General features: G+C 39.8%; 1 protein-coding gene across 1 annotated transcript in view; it reads right to left on the bottom strand.

The window, feature by feature from the left end:
- Nucleotides 1–3,252: 3,252 nt before the first annotated feature.
- Nucleotides 3,253–21,673, bottom strand: part of TSPAN7 (tetraspanin 7) — an 88,186-nt gene continuing 69,765 nt past the window's right edge. The window contains exons 3-8 of the mRNA XM_075263980.1: nt 20,380–20,454; nt 18,793–18,888; nt 17,572–17,727; nt 16,684–16,767; nt 6,944–7,016; nt 3,253–4,271 (exon numbers count right to left, since the gene is read on the bottom strand). Of these exons, the coding sequence (XP_075120081.1) occupies nt 6,948–7,016; nt 16,684–16,767; nt 17,572–17,727; nt 18,793–18,888; nt 20,380–20,454 (480 nt within the window). The 3' untranslated portion in view covers nt 3,253–4,271; nt 6,944–6,947. The remainder of the gene's footprint in view (nt 4,272–6,943; nt 7,017–16,683; nt 16,768–17,571; nt 17,728–18,792; nt 18,889–20,379; nt 20,455–21,673) is intronic.

Genomic DNA, 21,673 nt, shown 5'->3' on the forward strand with positions numbered 1-21,673 from the left:
GAAGAGCTACAAAATATTGAGCAGGAATACCTGTCTGCATTTGTGGGTCTTTTCATTTACTTCAATTTATGGGATAGTCAAAAGCACAGAGGACAATCCACGTGTCATCCGTGTCGTTTTCACGGAACACGTGCCGTACACAACACAGTCGTGAGAAGGAGGCCTTAGTGAGGCAGTAACTACATTCATTTGAAGAAATCTGCCATATAAATAGACTGAGTAAGATAAGATAAGATAAGATATTCCTTTAATAGTCCCACAATGGGGAAATTTCAGTGATACAGTTTCATAGATGGTACAGTAGTATATAACAAGAGAGAAACACATAGAAGCTCATGGCAGATAGAAAAATCCTAGGAATCATAGCAACTAAAAAAGAAACACAGACACACTGCAGGATCATTTAGTTCTCTGTGCAGATTGATGTTAATAATAATAATTATAATAATAATAATACAGCCGACTTGGTTGTAGGACACGAGGAGGGGGGTCACAGCATGTGGATATAACCAGCAGAAATTTTTGCAGAGGTGGGGGACATATGCAGCTATCATGATAAACATGTGGTAGTTCCTTTGGTAGGTGGTGAGATCTCCTGCTCACAGCTGATAGTTCGGTATCTTGCATCAGCACTATTGTCCTTTTAACCACAAAAAATGCCCCAAATGTCCTTTGTAGAGGTAGTAGTACATGGGTAATGGCTGTTTACCTTAGTTGTTCTGCACTATCATGTTGTAGTTCTGTTCCTTATGATCTGATACTTTCCAATTCCAGTAGTCTATTTTGAGCGACTCATTGACATTTGATTCTTGGTGTATGTCTGAGTCAGACTGGTGTAAGACATATCAAAGGCCTGACAGTCTCATCTGGGAAGTTGAAAGTAGAAGGGTTGTCTCATGGTTTTTAACCTACACCTATAATGGCATCAAGAATATAAGTGGAGTGTTGCAAAAAAGCTATCACACCTAGCCTAAAGCTGGCCAAACAGATTGTAAACTGCCATCGCTCATCTGAAGAGAACTGTGGTTGGTTGGACATATGAACAACCATGAATCTTTCAACAAGTGTTCGACTACCCCAGACACTTAGAAAATGAGCCAGTGAAAGTCATTCAATACTAATAAAGTGCTGAAATCCCAAAAAGCGGAGACTTTGTGGGTGTTAGTTATACAAAGACATGAACACAATACAAAAATCTCCCACAGGTCTGTCAGTCTATCCACAGAAGAAAAATCTAGCTCAACAGATTTAGGTTCTGACCAACTTTAGTTGATGGTTGGCTGCATGGGATGAACTGTTTTAGGTTTATGTATGACCAACGGAAACTCAGACAGTCCACAACCTGCCACTACACCAGTCTAAAATCTATTGTGTATGGCCGATGTAAAAACTGTACACACTTTTTAGTTGTAGTAATGAGTAGTAGATTGATGAAGACTGTTTATTTAGAACAGTGGAAAGGGTGGCACAAAAGTGAAAAAGTTGCACATTATTGCACAAAATCCTGATTTGGCATAGAAGGCATGATAAATCTCCCGCATTGTGAGCCAGAAGACTTGTAGATGTAGCAGAGAATAATGACAAGGTTCTGTTAGAGAATAAGGAAAGTCTACAGCAACAACGCATTTCAGGTGTAAGGGTAAGACACAGGACTGCTCTGCGGTGGAATTTCTGTATTGGACATTTCAGCTAGTTGCAAAGGATGATAAATGTGGCTGAACCCGCAGCAATAACGGACATGCTGCTTATTAAAAACCCACAGTGCAAAACAGTGTCCACTGCAGAATTTTTTCTGCTGTGTGTGAATAAGATTGTTTAACTCTCATCCATTACACTGCCACTGTACATAGCCAGAATCTCCAGCAGCTAACGCGCTATGAACTTGCTATGTGTCTCTCCAGTCTAAGGCTTCACAAAGGTACTGTACATGAGGATCTAAGGGCACTGTGACATATTTAATTTTTTCTCATGAGGTGTACTTTATAGAGTACCTGAGTTTTCATGAAAACTTGCTGGGCAGTCAGGTTCTTTCTCGAGTAACTATACAGTCGCAAAGAAAAGTGACCGTAATATAGGAAATCAAGGAACAATGAACTGCAAATACATGTAGCTAAAACACAAGAAAAAAAAATTATGAGCAGAATCAGTAAAGCTGCTTGCTGTCTGTGAATAATATCCCATCTGTAATTACACAAGCAGCTAGAAGTACAAGTATATAGAAGACTTTTCTTACATTGTAAGCTGTGAGAGGTGTAGGATTCTCAGTCTTTTGCACGTAGCCACAGTTTGCAGACACGTCTGTGCAGGCTCTAAGGAGAATCGGTGCCTTCCCTCTCCATTCACTGTGTGAAGAGAGAAAAGGCCCTCTAAGGCCAGGGCCTCATGGGACGTAAACGCTGCGATTTGCCCGCAGTGGAGACGCTGCGGGAAACTCGCAGCGTTTTACAGTGCAAGCAAAGGGGATGGAATTCATGCGAATCCCATGCCCACTTTGTGGGGAAAAATGCAGTGCGGACATGCTGTGATTTGCAAAGCCGTTGCGGATTTGTAAATCGCAGCATGTCAATTATAACTACGGAAACGCCAGTGGCGTTCCCGTAGATATAATGGGCAGAGAAAGTCCGCGGAGGAAAACTCTGTGAACTTTCTCTTCAAAGCGCTGTGGAAAGAACCGCAATGCGATCACGTGGGCCCGTGGGGCCTTAGCCTAACACTGACTGAGATAAGTGAAACAATGTATCTATGGACGGACTTCCTTAGTAACAGAAGAGTGGACAGCAAATTAGCTAGAAGGGAGACACCTAGTGGCAGGAACTTTGGAAACTTCTTTTCAGGCAGAAGGCAGCCCCATTTTTAAATATAGTGCATTACATTTTGGCCCAGAATTGCATGTTCTATAAAATAAGACCAAGTTGTCTGAGAAGTTAGTGACCATTAAGGTTTCTAAGTTGAGCAATACAGGGAACTGTGCAAGTTACTGAAGTAAAACTTTTCATCGTGTCCCTGGAGCATTCTCCATCATTGCATGACCTAGTGTCACTGGTGACTTTGGAATCTTGATAACTGATGACTACAACATCATTAACCAGGTCCCAACTAGTACAATCCTGAATATACACTCGCACAACTAGTTGAGCGAACACTGACAGTGATATAAGCCCACTCAGAAAATAACTAACATGATATTGAAGAAATGGAATTTAATGGTGAGTATCAACACAAAAGATGACAATAAATTAGCACAATGAAGTATCTGTTTGTAGTTCAGTTTATTAATATATATATATCACAAATGCTCACAATATCAAAGCATTTTCCTCAGCATGCTAGATGGAGACATTATAAGAAAAAAAAAAACGTATTTTCCAATTTTATTTTTAAAAAGGTCTGAACATTTCCAATGTCTGTTCTTATCTCTACTTAAGTTTTCACACTTTCCTGAAAATCTCATTTGGTTGCTGTACTTCCAAAGCAACATGTGGAAAACAAAACAGGAGGAACATTAGCTAGGAAGAAAGAATGAAAGGAATCGGCATGACAGCACAACTGAGGTTACCTGTACACTAAAGGATAAAAAAAGCGCTCATATATTGCCTTCACAGTAAGCAACAACAGTTTAGTAACAGTGAAACACAAGATCTTGGAATCGGAAGCAAAAAATTCACTAGACAAAGATCATTAGCATTAGGCATACAGCACAGAGTAAGAATCCAGGGTGCAGCCTAGCTTTAGGCCTACTGGATGCCATTCAAAGCACAACATAGTTCAACATGACTCTTCAAGTATTGTAATATCACAGATTTAATTAATGTGGTATACGGCAAAATAAAAAAAGAAGTATGCCTTGTAAATAAATATATAGAGATATATATATATAAAAAAGATTAGATAGGCTATATTGTTTTCCATGTAGTGATTTATCTAAATGTGTGGAACATTTAATAAACCATTGGTAAGGACTGAAAGTCCCTTCGTTTGTATCAGCCACTGCATGCACAGCCAGGTCGAGGCAGTTAATGGATTATCATAGTAACAATACAACTACAGTATGACTAAAGAACACACAGAGTGCCATCATACGAAAAGCCTTCCCGGAAGGAAGTGTGCAGTTAGACACTATATAGGCTACTCTTCATGGCACAACTTTACTGGAACGGATGGTTACACTACAAAATGGGAACACGGAGTGCTTGGTAAATGTGTTGTGTGCTCTAACATTCTGTAAATTCATTCTTGTTTCCTTCAGCTCCTGATGTAGTAAAGGGTGGATCCTAGACAAAGTAAAAAGAAATATAATAAGTACATAAAAGACCATAATCTATTCACTAAATATATTTATTAGCCTTAAATTATTAGGGCACTGCCACACATTGCTCACGGTCGTACGTGTTTACTGATGGGATGCTCCTGTACGTTCCTATCAGAAGCAATGACATGTACAGGTGCAGTCCACCATTGGTGGTAGGCAGATGTGGCTCCTGACTGCCAGGCTACACCACTGGTTCTAGGGGTATCCTGACAATTACTCCATAGTGCAAGTCTGGTGAGTCCTGTGTCTAGTTGTTTTCATTCATTGTCGAAGTTAGTTCTATTCCAAGTGTTATTACATCTAGCCGACTGAGTGCAACTCAGGTCTATGTTAAATCAATCCACATGACACAGGTCATTAATAAAGCCAGAATGTTAATTGACTTGTGACAGTCAACTAATTAACAGGGCAATACAAAGAGACCAGGGGTCTTTGTGTGTGGTTTGTAGGTCAGACACAACAGGTACTTTTCTGAGCTGGACACCTGGGTAATATATATGGAACAAAGGAAAAAATATGACTTTAAAGGCATGTGGGTCATAATTCATGTTTCGTAACCATCAATGTAATTATATATAATCATAGCTCTCTTTGGTGCAAGCCCCAATCACAGGTGGGAGGCTCTGAAAAAGGGGCGAGCATATGGGCTTTATTACATCTTTTTTTGTGTAAGCACTGTACCTTTTGTGTATACTAAATCACAAAATTTAATAAGATTTTCATTGGCTCTAAATGTCCCCACAATCCTGAAAAAAGAAAATACAGCTTAGGTTTGTTACCTTTTTGTTTGCCAATGTGTATTAGAGGTTCACGGTATAGTGCCAGTAGGCACAGATGTGAGTGCTCTGGATATATCGGAATTGAATTCACACTACGTAAACGGCTGCTTATTCTGAACGTAAAACACGTTCAGAATCAGCGGCGTATAAAGCAGATCCAATTCATTTCAATGGGAGCCGGCATACAAGCGCTCCCCATAGAAATGAATGGGCTGCTTTTTTCACTACAAGCGCTCCCATTGAAGTGAATGGGAAGTGGCGGCGTGTATGGCCGTACATGCGAGCACTTTCCATTCACTTCAAAGAGACTGCTTGCAGTGAAAAAAGCAGCCCATTCATTTCTATGGGGAGCGCTCGTATGCCGGCTCCCATAGAAATGAATGGTAACTGCTTTATACGCCGCAGATTCTGAACGTGTTTTACGTTCAGAATAAGCTGGCGTATACTCAGTGTGAACTCACCCTTAAGTGGCCATTGGTTGCAGCTAGTTGTCACTTCTCTCCTTTGTAGCCTATTGCGACAGTTGAGTGTGGAAGCAGAGTTCCCATGTCACGTGCTTTTGTGCTGTGTGGGTGTTCAAAACCCTGACCTTGAAAATTGTGTGGCAGCCCCCTTACAAGGAAAAGTAGCAATGACATACTTATTGTCTTTCGTACTCTTAAAGACCTTTTACCACCTTCAGCAGCTTCAGTTCTTTGTAGGTGCTGCTCCAATCCCAGAAATGAAGGAGTTTTTCATATAATCCCCACTATTCCTGAATAATCCATGTAGTTAGTTTTAGTTCCTAATTGAAGTCTCTATAGTTAAATGGGTGGTCTCAGGTATACAGTCAAGTGGGTGGTCTCAGGCAGGAGCAGAGAAGTGTGATTATGACTCTGTTCAGAGGTAGACCATACGAGAGCTCAGAATCTCAACCTCTTGTCGGCTCTAGCCCAGTGGTTCAGTGCCTATTTAAAGAGGTTGTGCCATGAAAGCCACTTATCCCCTATCCACAGGAGACCAGGGGATTGAAAGCTCTTAGCCCCCCAGTGATCTGACGCTTATACCCTCTATACAACCAGTATAAAATGTAAGGATTCACAGTAAATTTCATAAAGGAATTCAATGCATACATATATCCGTCACATAACAAATAGAAATAATCTAATATGCTGTTGTTGATCTCCATTCATAGCAAAAATAGCATCAAGGACTGTCAGAGCAATTTCCACTCCCTGCTACCCACTGGCAGATTGCAGGTTGCAGTCTTTGACTTTGCTTAGTCTTTGGAACAAAGGAGATTAATGCAGATTTTCCTTGTACTGTAGTACATCCACCCGTTGTACATAGAACTGCAGCATGACCCCATTTACGTGAACAAAGAGGTATTCCAGTTCCTTGCATAGCAGCTCAGTGGGTGCCACTGTGCAAGAAAAAAGTATAGGGGGCCTTATTTGTTAGGATGGCAATATCCCTTTAAGCTTAATAAGAAGAAAACAAGAGGTTAATGACCGCTGAAATGATAAAGCAAATGACAGACATATTTCCCTATTTCTAGGCAATCAAGCCAAATGTACAAAACCAATATCGTGCACCAGCCCACTATATAGCCACTAATGTTATATTAAGAATATTGCATTCATTCTGCTTGAATTGATACATTGCATGAGCAGTATATGCAGGCGCCTCGCATACACAAATAAGGCCAGACACATTCTTTCCAGCTGAATGGATTAGTTTTAAATCACAGAATTCGCTTCAGCAATTTAAAAGCAAATACAATTTAAGGCCTGTAAGTGATGGAGGACGGCACTGGCCTATCGCTAGTCAGAGGGAGAAAAAAATAAAAAAATATAAAAAAAAATCGGAAATTTACCATGTTACACCATCTCGTACTGATTTGCAGTGATAAACCGAGAAAGACAGCACGCCAAAAGCATCCCAATCAGCTGAAAGACAAAGGAGCATAATACATACATTAGGCGGCAATCATCTACCATTTTATCTTAATAAATATCATCTAGTTCCCAGCGAACATCCTATCAGTTTGTTTTAGAACAATACAATAACTAAAGCTGCATAATATGGAAAAACACTGTTAAATTCCTGCATCAATAATCTCCAATATATCTAAACATTCCAGATAATCAGACAGAGTTATTGGCTATCCGCTGAAGATGTGATGTATATTCTATCCCTGAGGGTCGCCGCCTTTCCCACAACCCCAACAAGAATGAATGCGAGTGGAATGGCGGCCGAGCACGAACGCTGTTGCTCTATTCAGTCTACGGGACTGGTGGAGATCCTTGTACACAGTGATGGGCTTGTCACCTAACAATTATTATCCATCTAGAGCAGGGGTACTCAACAATTATCAATAAAGTTCTACTGAAACGGGTCCGCCATCAGTAACTGAACACGTCCAGCATTTACAGTATTTTGTTGGACAACAAGATGCGAACAACTATAAGACACACACCAGGTCTAGCCATGAAAAATCACGAAAAAATATTTCAGATTAATTAGATCTTTCCTGGTAGTCAACTTGATACAATGTGGGAATAGGGGGCACTAATGTGGCATTATAATGTGTATGGGGGGGGGGATAACCTGGAGTTATGCATTGTGGGGCAATAAGGTGTAATCATCCTGGGTGTGGGGTGGCATTAGCACGTCATTATACTGTGTGGGGGCACTAAGGGTCTTTATAGTGTGTGAGAGCATTAAGGAGCATTACACTGTGTATGGGGAGGCATTAATGGAACATTAGTGCCCCCCATAAAGTATAACGCACCAATAGTTGCACATGTTATAATGAACTATTAGTGCCCCCGCACAGTATAATTCTCCTTAATGCCCAAACACAGTATAATGCTCCTTAGTGCCCCCGTACAGTATATTGTTCCTTAGTGCCCACACATAGTATAATGCTCCTTAGTGCCCCCGCACAGTATAATGCTCCTTAGTGCCCCCGCACAGTATAATGCCCCAATAGTTGCACATGTTATAATGAACTACTAGTGCCCCCGCACAGTATAATGCTCCTTGGTGCCCCTGCACAGTATAATGCTCCTTAGTGCCCCCGCACAGTATAATGCTCCTTAGTGCCCCCGCACAGTATAATGCTCCTTAGTGCCAACACACAGAATAATGCGCCTTAGTGCCCCCGCACAGTATAATGCTCCTTAGTGCCCCCGCACAGTATAATGCTCCTTAGTGCCCCCGCACAGTATAATGCCCCAATAGTTGCACATGTTATAATGAACATGCCTCCATTTGTTTTTGTTTTGCTTTTAAATTTCGTGTTATGTCCAGGTTTTGTCAAACTATGATTAAGGGGCTCTGTGGCCCTGAAACGCATAATCAATGTTTGGACTACTTGTATGTTGGATATTTTTACATCTTTTGTGGATAGCCACTTTCTGTAATAGTACCGTTCGCTATGCTGTCCTGGACTAGTTCATCTCCAGGGGTCCTATGGTCGATCCCTTGCATATCTTATATTGATGACCTATCCTAAAGACAGGACATCAACATTAGAAAGTGGACAACCCCCTTAAACATGACAGTGCGTTTGTGACTACTCTGAGCCCCGTAGAGTCCAGCAAATACATAAGATGCTGTAGACCAGTGGACATACCTCCAGGAATACTGTGATGCCCTATTTTTGGGTATTCAATACTTGGAGCATTGGGAAATGATTTTCTCAGCAAGTATATATTATATATATTGTTTCAAGTATCTTTAATATGGGCTGCTCACATGTATTCTCCGCATGAGAGATGATTAAATTTGAGCATTGTGGAGTTTAACAAGTATGACCAAAGGAAAAACTTCAAAGCAAATCTTTAATCTGTTACAACGGGTGGAACTAATTTCATCTGGTCAGAACTAATCGATTAGATAACACACATAGAACACTAATCCTTAATGACTGACGTTCAGGTTGCATCAAACTATAATTGTACATGGACACCTTAAAGGGAATGTTTATTATTTATTGAAACCAAATATTTTTTGTCCTAATCTGTTTTAATTATCTGACTGTAGATGTTTTATTCTATTCTCTGTACAAGATTAAGGGGCCTGCCATCTTGCCTGAGCTTCTCCATTGCTCTGTTAATAGCACTTAGAGTTTTCTAGGCATGTTCTGTACATAGAATGGGAAGGAGAATCTATGGTGAGTTGTAGATGAAATGATTATGATATAGAGGTGTTATCTTCTATTGTAATTGTTTGTTATGTAAATGAGGCATCTGCTGCAAAGAAAACCTCTACAGAATTAGCTAATTCAATTGTGTTCATTATGGCAGAGACAGGCAGTGTACAGAATGGAGTTACCTGTACAGGGCGGAGCTAAACGGCAGGTTGCTTATGAAACCCCGCCCACCAAATGACGCAAGAAACCAGGAAGAAAGAAGATTTTACAGCAGTGAAGACTGGTGAGTATGTGACGTGGGAATACCCCTTTAACTTTTATTTCACAAAACATTCCTTATTATATAATAGTAAATATTGCTGTCTGAACTCATTTTTTATTATACATGTAATGTTCCAGAGATATACTACCACTCCTGACCCACATGACTCGCCTCTGCACTGATGTGATTTTTTTTTGGGAAAGAACCCCAAAATAGTGGTCTACAGGTGGGTGCCTTTGCCTTTTGGAAGATCTTTTCTGTGGCTTGCATCCCAAGCCATCTCACAAGCCTTCATTAAAGTAAGACATTCACAAATTGGAAGCCCCCCTCCAATAGGTGGGACTGGGGGCAGAGATCAAGAAAAACTCATTTGCATATCTTTCCCAGAACTTCAAGGGAATTATGCATGACTAATAAGTCATCCTATGCTGCAAAGAGCGTTTCTTCAGTGAGACCTAGCATAGAAGTTGTAAGACATGTGCATGGTAAAAGGAAAGAGTGAGAGGAAGCATTACAACAAATGTCCATTGTAAAAGCATGAAATGATAAAACTCAACAGACCACATTGTAAGTCAATGTCAAAGTCCGGAGGTGTCTGCCATGAGCTGCTGTTGACACTATGTGGTAGTTTGCATGTATAACAACCCATGAAGCAAAAGAAAGCCTCACGTAACGGACCCAAAGGGGTAGTGGATGGGGTTCATGACAATAAAATGTATGAGGAACATAATACTAGGTCAGGTTTTTTTAGAATTGAGATTAAGGGCAGGAGTTGGGGTTTGTTTATTATACACACTTATATAGGAGGGGAGTGTGCGGGGGGAGGGGGGGGGTCACATTGCAGAATAGGAGTTATATAGAGCAGGTTAAATTTCCCCGCCCTCCCTCCCTATTTTTTCGGTAGTTCTTGGCATGGCAGCATGCACAGGAGGGGTCTTTGGAAGCACAAGTGGGAAAATTAATTGGTTGGATGGATTTTGGAGGCTGGTTTGGGAACCAGACTGGTTGGACAAGTCCTGAGGTTAGGGTACCCATGATGGATCTACCTTCCGATGCTGGTGCCCCTGGGCCAAGTGGACTACGGCTGGGGGTAAATAAATCGGAGGTCTGGAGATATGGTGTCAGGTAGTGCCTTCAGGGACCTCTCCTTATATACGGGTTACTGTTATATCTAAGCGGGTGTTGTTCTAAATGATAAGTGGTGTCTAATGTTATTGATTTCATCTTTACGGGTGTTCTGTTTTGGACGAGGTTGTTCACATAATGGATGTAAAATGATAAATAAGAAAATGGCGCTATGGCCTTTACTTCCAACCTGGTATCTGTGTCTTCTTGGGGAAGCAAGTGGTTAAAGGTAAGTTGGGGTGAGGTCTTAGTGTATCTAGTTAATTTCACATGTCATGTGAACGGAGCCTAAATTTGTGATTTTTCGGGTAAAAAGTTTCTTAAAAAGTGTAAGAAGACTAAGATTAATGTTGTATATGTATGGTAATAGGATTGATGTATACACTCAACCAGTCATTACAGTGTATATATATATATATATATATATATATATATATATATATATATATATATATATATATATATATATATATGAGCAAGACTAAGGTCACACTCTCAGTTTGTTGTTCTGACAGTATGAGATCCGCTGCACCCCCAATTTGCATCCCGTAAAATTCACGGCAATGTCTTTGTCCACACAGAGATATCAGATATGATGTTCTTTATGAATTGTGGCATTCACTGGATATTTTTGATTGGGTCTGCCAAAACCCGGAGCTAGCAGTGGCTGGAGGGGTGAAAACGGAAGAGGAATTTGATGTGGAAGTCGTCCTCTAATTTGTTTGCCGTTTCCACTGTGTGAACGTACCCCAAGAGATCCATATTTGAAATTCATTTTCATTTCACATAAAATCTGATCAGTGCGGCCACCTACCATACTTTGGACAGCTAATGCTTGCATGTATAGAGCAGCCAGATCATGGGCTTTATGGTATAGCAGTATACGCCATCTACATCACATACTGCCGCCAACTGTCAGTGAGCTGATAAGTAATTGTGGTCCACTAAGTGATAGTTCAGACAACAGAACATGCTGTATGCCATATATAAACATTCAAATCTTATGTGTACAAGACACTTGAGCTACTTCCAGCTGATAGTGTGTCTTGAGATCAGATTATGGTTCTGGAGTCTTTATAGAGTATAATGTTATAGGATTTTGTATAGTTGATCCAATTTCAAAGTGATCATGAATACAAATAGAATTTACATGCCCATTAAGCTTCCTTAAGGCTCATCATACTTGTACATACTGTACAATCCCTGGTCTAGCAATTTTGTGATATTCCAGTACCTGAAATTCAGCAACTTAGATCCACTGCAGGTATGTACATTATATAACTTTACTTGTGTCACACATTCATAAGGGACTGTGGTGTTGTGAAATCTAGACTGTATTTCATTGCAATAACCTGAATGTGAACAAATGTGGAACATGAATCTCCACTGATATCACCAGTCTTGTACCAGGGAGGTAGCTATCAGGGGTGCAGTTACTACAGGGCTCCTAAACAGGGTGGGGGATGCAAAGGTCCCTCTGCCACATAAAATATACACCACTATTCTAAATGAAGCAAGCCATATCACACATTTTGCATTGGGGCCCAGGAGCTTCAAGTACTCCTGTAACTGATAAATACTTTCTAAGTCAGCAGCCCACCTCCATATACAGAACAGGTTATTCAGATGAGATTTATCAAGCTCATTACATTTAGTTGTCTTATTCGTCAACCATTATCATAATGATATAACATTTTGCAGCCACTAAACTTCTCTCATTGAAAATGCAAATTGAAATGCAAATACAATACAACTATACAAGGAATACCACTTCAGTATGCTTATTAATAAAGTTATGGAATACATTTACAATAAATCACCAAGCAAGGTAGGAAGAAACCTGCAGATCCAACAAAGGAAACAGGTTCTCGTCAGTAATAAAATACAATTACCTATCGCAACTAGTGCAGGAGCCAACAAGAGGCGAGGCACGACTAGACCTAATTTTAACAAATGAACCTGACACACTGTCAAAAGTGGAGGTTGGGGGACATCTGGGTAATAGTGACCATAACATAATAAGTTTTCTTGTACACATTAAGAAGACGTTCATTAGAGGGGGTACAAAAACACTAAACTTCAGAAAGGCAAATTTTAACCAGCTGAGAGAGGAGCTTAGCAGCCTAAACTGGGACAATGTCCTCAACGTGACGGGAACACAAACTAAATGGGACATCTTCAAAAGTATACTAAATAAGAGCACTAGAAAACACATACCCTATGGGAATAAGCGGGCTAGAAATCATAGAAAACCAATATGGCTAACTAAAACAGTACAGAATGCAATGAGGGATAAAAAGGAAGCATTTAAAGTACTAAAACAAGAAAGTAGCGACACAGCATTAAAAAACTATAAGGAGAAAAATAAATTGTGCAAAAGACAAATAAAAGAGGAGAAGATTGAGGCTGAGAGAAAAATTGCCAAGGAAAGTAAAAGTAATCCAAAATTATTCTTACCGATATATCCATACTACACTCAATACATTTAGTAATAAGCATACTGAGGACGAGCGCTGTGGTACTGCTTAACACGTAACGCCAGCGTTATACCAGACTTATACAGAGACATTAAAAGGGTTGTACAGAAAAAAAACCAAAAAACTCCTACTCAACTGTCCCCAGATGCCCCGGTGCCTCCCACTATGGTACGGTCCTGCTGCTCAGCTGTCTATTTTTGCCAAAATTCCTCGCCACCTGTGGCGTCCCGTGTCCTTTTCCTTAGGCCACTGATTGGCCTCAGTGGTCACGTTTCGGTGGGGACTTCCACCAGAAGAAAACAGTTCAGCGGCAGGAGGCATCGTACTGCACTGGGAGGCACCAGGACATGGGGACAGGCGAATATGTTTTTTAATGGTGTGGGTTTTTGTTTGTTTGTTTGTTTTTTTACCTTCCCCGGCCTAAATTTTTTTTCAAAAAAATATTCAGGACAAACCCTTTGGAAATTATGTAAATTAGATCAAATCAATCAACTATTGCATAAGTTCTAGAATGTTCATGACATTGCAGGATTGTAATACCACACAGATTGCCTTGTGTGCACTCAGCCCCACCCCTAATGAACCACGTTTTCACATGCCTTGTAAGACTATTTACAGAAAGTCAAGGCGATTAGTTCACTTATCCTCAAAACATAAGATCCTAGTGCACATGGGGGCATCTTGGTTCACAGGCTGTAGTAATCTTCCCGTTTTAGAAAAAAACCTATACTGTAATAGCATTTAGTTCTATTTACTGTCATGCTGTATACGCTTACATACACTACAGTGAAGAAAACGTCCTAGGAAACACACAATACATATAGGGTTAGGGACACCAAACCTTTTGTTTCCATCTTTACAGCAGTCTGCACCATCAATTTTATGATCAGTTGTAAAGCAACAAAAACATATAAAATAGTAACAAGTATCAAATACCAGAGTTATGGCGTGTGTTTACTGACTGACCTAATGCACCAGGCTGGAGTGTATCTAAGGCCCGGTTCACATCTGCGTTCGGGATTCCGTTCGGGAGGTCCGGTTGGAGACCCCCTGAATGGAAACCTATATGTATAGAAAAATGGTTACCTGGGAAAACACACAGACCCCACAGTCTATGTTTCTGCACGAAACATGCGGAGAGTAAAGTCCTGCAAGCAACACTTTTCTCTCCACATATTTTGTGCGGAAACCGAATGGAAACCACACGGACCCCATTATGGACCCCATTTTCCCAGGTAATACCCTAGTTCCATTGCTCAAGTAGGATTGGTAATGTCATAACCGTGGTAGGATCAACTCTCACTGCACAGGGTGGTGCAGTAGATGATATGAAGAAAAAAGTAGTGCTACAGAGAACTGAAGGCCCTCCCCCCAGTGCACCAACTACCTTATTTATATAAGACTTAAAAATTGTTTTCTCCCAAATCTACAAAAGTGACATATATAAAAAGGGTATGATGTACCGTAATATGCTTTGCAATGTGGTGGTGGCAGTTGAATATGTTAAGAGGAGTGGGTACTCCCTTTAACTTCTGGCCTTGGTGTCAAAACCTTATGAACAACCTGATCAAAACCTTCATATGTGAATATATCCTATAGGTACTGCAGGCTAAAAGTCCTACCAGATTTTGTTTTTTCCCTACTACTTTTCTAAGCAGATAAATAACTAACACGTCGCGTTCTGTAACTGAAGCTGCAGGAGCGTCACGAATATGGCATTTATGTTCCTACAACAGAAAACTGGAGTGAATACATTCTCAAACGTGCCCTAATATTTCTTTCTACATGCTTGAATGTACAGCATTACAATGTAATTCATGATATGTTCCCTTTCAGGCACACACTGTAGTTAAAGAGAGGTTGTCTCCTTTCCTGACATGTCTATTTTAGTAAATACTTGTATTGCCCATGAAAGAACAACACTAGTGCATCTTCTCTTATAACTCCATGTTGGTAGAAGTGGTAGGGTAATGTCTACATGGTCTATATTTAACTTGCAAGATCCATATAAGGCCAATATTAATACATCCCCCGGCGAGGCTTAAATGTATAGGAATTTACAGGCCATTGAATACAAATCACAGTCACCGTGTAGCCGTACAAATCTATAATGAAAAATGGAGTGCCTGTCATTTATCGACTAAACGCAACGAAATACCGAAGGCTTTTATGTTCAGTTAAGAGCCACTCCATTGGCTAATGGTAACAAGTGCAATAAAATTACAGACAAGTCTGCTCGCTAATACAAGTCACTGTCCATTCATTAAAGGAGAGGAACGCACGCTTCAACGCTTGTTTTTATTTACCTCAATACACATAAAGACAAGGCTGCCATCAGCACAGTATGTAGCACATGGTACTGCCATTAGGTGTTCAGGTGAATGAGGGGCCCAAAGTCAGACAGGGGTCGCCACTATCCATTAACACGAAACTGACGAATACTAGCTACAAAACTGTAGATAAGATAACATGTGCATTCCAACATGGCGAATATCATGTCACCAGAAAATAATGTATCATCTATATTTTATTCTATCAAATAAAGTCAGATCGTGAAATACATTGTTACTTTTCTAATCTATTTTTATTTTCTAATTGTAAATGTTCTTATTTTATATTTTGTCCATAGGAACCTACACTCTGGAGACAACTCATTGACCTTTATGGGATAGTGCTCTAGGTATGTTGTGTGTCCTGTACAGGGGACATTGTGTAGAGAGGAGGTGATGAATTGTGACCATCATCTACTGTCATTGATGTATCAGATTATCATAAAGGTGTTATCTTTCATTGTGACCCTGCCTGTGATGACAATGATATGACTGCTAAGAACTGTTCTTTTGAGAATAGAAATTATCTGGGTATCACGAGCCTCAGCGGCCAGTGTGAAAACTGCAAGATTTTTCAATACAAATCGAGAAATGGAAAATAAAAAAATAAAAAAAACACTGAAAACTTGATTTATGTATATATAATATGTAATCTTTAGTCTGTGAAAAAAAGTCTGTTTTTCTACACTTATTTTTTGCTGTGGGAGCTTGTGAAGGTTTTTGATTGTATTTCTGTATTATCATTGTACCATTCACAGGAAATGCTGCCAATATATTATAGATACTATTAGATTTCTATTAACTTTAACATCATTTTGTTTTCCTGTTAGTCCATAATAATGTAATGGTATCTGATTGCAAACATGTCCAAAAACGATTTGTACCTCTTCTACAATTATATAGATTCGAATGAAGATTGTGAAGATTATGAAGATTCTTGTACGTTTGATGCTACGAAATTATGGATTATCTGTACTATAGCAATAGAGATCAATACAATTGCAAGTATGTTGATGTTACAATGTCACTATGTCAAATTTCCACTTGAGTATGTGAGGCTTTTCTAATTGACCTTGCAGGAAACGCGACAAGCGGTCACCCTGCCCTTCCATTATCCTAGGAGAATACAGATGTTATATTCACCCGAGGATCGACCAAAATGGCCCTCTGCCTCTGAGAGCAGAACTATAAATGACATGGAAGTTGGCGTTCTGCCACATGTGAATTGAAACGGCTCATGCTTGTGAAATCAATTATTCTTACCTGTGAGAACGCAATTCCAAAAGCCACTCCAGCTATAATTCCCATATTAATTTCCATGAAGTTAGTGACCAGTTCATAGCAGCCCTGAAAGAAAATCGATTTATTTAGAATAAAAACCTTATACAAACCTTTTATGAAAAGTAAGAGAAAGGCGGCCTGTCAGTGAAACTTGTCCGTTGTAAAGTTTTGTGCCATTTGAGTAATAGAAGCCATGACAGAATCCAGCAGAGTGCTAGTCAGTTTGCTGTATGTGACATGGCAGCGTGCCTGTTGTTCTCTCTTATAGAATACTCTTCATAACACCATCAACCACAAGGACATACTGCGCTCCTTTAGAGTTCTATAGGTCTTAGTTATTGAAGGTATTTTCCAGGGCACAAATTTTGCCGGATATAATGATCAGCATGGCAGCGGAATATAAATAGCAGTTCCCAATTCCCCACCTGTCCCATTCTGATGCTGCCCGGGCCCTTGCTGCTTCTTGGTTCTACTGAACATGTAATAGATGCCAGTCAGCCAGGTGCTGGTGAGAAGGGTCCCCACTGATGTCAGTCACTGACTGAGCTGGCACTTCTAGTCTATTTATTGCACATCAAGCAGGACCTGAAAGCAGAGAACAGCAGGAACCCAGGCGTCACCAGAACAGAATTGGCATTGGGTCAGTGAGGATATGCATCATTATTTTCCTGTACCATCATGCTATGCACAGATCAGCAGGATCTCTGCTCAGTTCAGTCATGAACTGTATCCTGCTGACAGTGCAAGAAATGCATCCCCGTAGCAAAAAAAAAAAAAAAAAAGACAGGCTTCTTTAAAGTTGTGAAATACTCTATATAAACACGTAGATTCTAACAAGTACAGAACACATGGAAGAAATAGTGTCCTCACCCTCTGATACACCTTAGTTGGAGCAATAGTCATGTTGCGCATATCTGAAGGATTGCAGTCGCTCATATTTGCGCAGCAGCTGGGCGGGATACCATGTTCATGAAAGTAAATGCTGTTAGTCCAGTTGGTGTAGCTCTGAACTCCACAACAACGCAACTACAAGGAAAAAGAAAAAGATTAAACACATATTTAGTGCATATCATAGTGGTATAAGATCCCAATACCACCTTGAGGCTAAGACTTCAAGTAACAGAAACTTATCAGAAAAAAAACACTGTGCTTTATAATACCAGTAGTAAGAATTTGGCTCATCTAGCACATTGTGGGAGGGAAGAAAACCTAGAAAAGTTTCAGAGGAGAATACAGCTAAGACTAAAAAAATGATGAAAAGTCGGAAGAAAAAAAAAAAACACAAAGCATTCTGACAGTTTTATTCTGCAGTTTTTTTTATTTCAATATTTCAGTAGTGGTAGTAGTAGTAAGCATAGTAGTAGTAGTAGGCATAGTAACAGTAGGGGTAGTGGTAGTAGTAAGCATAGTAATAATAGTAAGCATAGTAATAGTAGGAGTAGTGTAGTAGTAGGCATAGTAGTAGGCATAATAATAGTAAGAGTAGTGATAGTAGTTGTAGTAGTAGGCATAGTAATAGTAGTAATCATAGTAATAATAATAGTAGGCATGGCACTAGTACTAGGCATAGTAATAATAGTACTAATGGTAGGAGTAGTAGAAGATAGTAATAGTAAACGCTGGAATCGTAGTAGTAGGAGTAGTATAACAGTAGCAGTAGGCATAGTAATAATTGGTGTTGGCATCATAGTAGTAGCAGTAGAATAGTACACACAGTAATAGCAATAGGCAAAGAGATAGTAATAGTAGTAGGCATAGTAATAGTAGAAGTAGCAGAAGGAGTACTAAAATAGTAGGAGTAGCAGTAGGCATAGTAGGAGTAGCAGAAGGAATACTAATAATATAAGTAATAGTAGGCATAATAGTAGTAGATGTAGGCATCATCGTAGAGTATAGTAGTTGTAGGTGCGGTAGTAGTAGCATTAGGCGCAGCAATAGTAGTATTAGCAGCATTTTGTGTCTTGCATAATGGGTTAATCATTTTGATACCATAAGGACCAGTTTACACCCTACTACCCATCTCCCTGATTCTCAAAGCTAATAAACTTTTATTATTGTGTAGATATTTCCTACATACAGATTGGAACTTACACTTTTTTGAACGTCATCAACTGCGCGACTCCTTTCATCATTTCCATCGTAATTCTGGATAGCTTCAGTGTAAGTTCTCAGAAAAGTGTCCTTAATCTTTAAGAAAAAACAAACATATAGCAATACATCTCAAGTTTACGTTGCCTTTTTACAAACATTATCCATTGTTCTGCCCATGATATACTCTGCCACTAGATGGCACCCTGCAGCACTACAGCATTAATTCTCTATAATGAGATGGTTTGGCACAACGGTTTATTTTATTACAGAGCTGTACTGTCTGGCCACGAGTAATAAAGAGCAATCTATTGTATCTAATACGAAGGGAATAATAGGCGGCATACACCTTACTTTTACCAACAAAAAACACATTTATTCAAGAATATTTCTTTCACAATAATCACAAATATAATATAATATATACACACACATAGCTGCACAATATGTCGCCTTCACATGAGCCCTACGTAAACACTATGTTGCTATATATTCTCAAGGATTGCTAATACTTAGCTAATTAAGTTTATTAGATCTGAAATGGTTAATAAATCTTCCTTTTAACTGATCATTCAGGCTCTGCCTAAACAGCTGAAATCTTGCAGAGATTATTCACTGGGGATTCCCTACTGTCTGATAATGGGGGATTCCATTTTATTTCGGGATTTCCCTTTAACTAGCACATTCATCAGCATGCATCTTGTAATCCATTGCTTGGGTCTATTGTCATATATTGTTTGGATATCAGATAGATATCTACTGGGTAGTAACCTGCTTTTTATGGGATATTTCTGTATTTGCTAATTGGCATCCACCTAAACTCCCAATAATAAAAAAAACGAACACCATCTACTCACATATTCTGTCTCAAACACCAGGTCTGTACATCTAAGTGGGCCAGTTTCCATAGCGTGTACATGAACCCCATTCAGATAAAAGGGAGAGACATGTGAATACAGCCTAACACTACACCAGACAGGAATATTATTACAGAATATCAGAATCTACAAAACCGCACACTTAACTGTCCTGAATTTTATGTGCTTGCTGCAAATTTTCTGGAAAAAACCTGGAAAATCTAGCACATCTCGAAAAAACTGTACCAAAAAGATTTAGTTTACTACATATTTAAGGTTTCATTTAACAACTTTTAGAAGAGGAAAGTTACAAAGACCCTTCGAATCCTTTCAACTTCATCATTTTAACTACAAAACTTTGTGGCCACTAACAACTGAAAACCAAATGGAACAGCACGTGGTGGTGGTTTTTGGGCACATCTCAATCTAGCCTCTCTGCCTGGCGCAAGCAATCTGTGCTCATAACCTCAAATTTAATCTTTTGCCTGTCATCCCAACAGTCAGATGGGTGGAGTATACGAGCAAATAAATCACCATATCAACATTCATGCCATGTCTTCTGGGAGCTTGTGAGAAGACAATGATATCCAACCATGATCAATGGAGGACACATAGTGCTACCTCGCCACAGAATGCTAAGACGGTATTATATTTCTAATTTAGGCAGAGATTCGTCTTCAAAGTTAGTGGGGAAGGCAAACACGCTTTTGGGGATACAATAATTTTCACTTACCTCATGTCGAAACACAAAACCTGAGATTCCGGCGATCAGTTCAGCCAGGAACACCAAGGATAAAAACATTGCATACTGCAAGACACAAATGATCAGAATTACCATCATCATGGAGGAAACAAATATTACAGAGGTGGCGAAATGTTGAGGACCACCAGCCATATAGAAACCGGCAAGTTTACCCAATATGTTTATTTTCTAGTTCTCATGCAATTGGCAAAAAAACCCCTTCTATATACACTAGTCTATGAGGCCTAAAGCTGTCCAATAGAAGATAAATATCATACTGTCAAGTGGTGGTCAGTGGTTTTTAATGTCAGAACATTCTGCCAGATTGGTCCAATACAGACACCATTTGACGGACACCCAATCCACTGTTTTTTCAGGAGGTATATACCTACCAAAGGTATCCGCCAGTGGATTAGGTATTAAAAGATACATACATGTTCATCTGAGCAGGCATGTTTATTGGGGTCAGAAAAGAGAACCCTGTTCAGATCTGCTTTAGGCTACAAAAAGCATGTTCTTTGTTTTGCAACATCTCGCTTGTGATGTCATCAGCTCCTCGCCATGGAAAGTTTACTTTATAATAAGCCATGCATGAAAATATCACAGCTGGCTCTGCTGCAGCTCCCACACAATGTACTGACAAAAACTGCACAAATTAATTGGTCTATCAGTGCAGAAAAAAACGCAGCGCTCACGCTGTACTGGCACTATAAAAAGAGATTTCTCCGGGGAGCTCCGCGACACACATACCAAACCACTCAGAATATGATGGCTTTACAGTTCCCTGACCAGGGAGGAAATCTTTATCCATGGAATAAAGGGAAAAGAAGTATCCTCCGTATAACCGGAAATCATCTACAGCAACTACAGAAATAATGCAAGATATCTGCAGATCTCTACAGGAAATCGAGCCTATGCTGCGGGTGTATCCCGATGGGAAAACCATGAAGCTGTTCCTGACTCTTTGTACATGATGATTTCCCATCCACTTCCATCTGTTTTTCCACATCTACACAACTGATCAGTTAAACTGATGATCACAACGTGATGTGAATGGCCCCCTACTATGGATTCACCCACAACTGTGACAACATACAATCCATTCCACTCAGGTGCATGCTGCACTTCGCAGTCACATGTCTGAATCCCATAGTGACCATAAAAACAGATAGTGGGGCAGGTAAACTAGTAAAAATGCACCAGAATGCTGATGTAATTTGTGCAAAAAATTGGCGTACACGTTTTACACATTTTTCTAACTGTATCTTGGTCTTATCGGACAGCT

Source organism: Leptodactylus fuscus, chromosome 2, assembly GCF_031893055.1.
Source record: "Leptodactylus fuscus isolate aLepFus1 chromosome 2, aLepFus1.hap2, whole genome shotgun sequence".
Lineage (NCBI taxonomy): Eukaryota > Metazoa > Chordata > Amphibia > Anura > Leptodactylidae > Leptodactylus > Leptodactylus fuscus.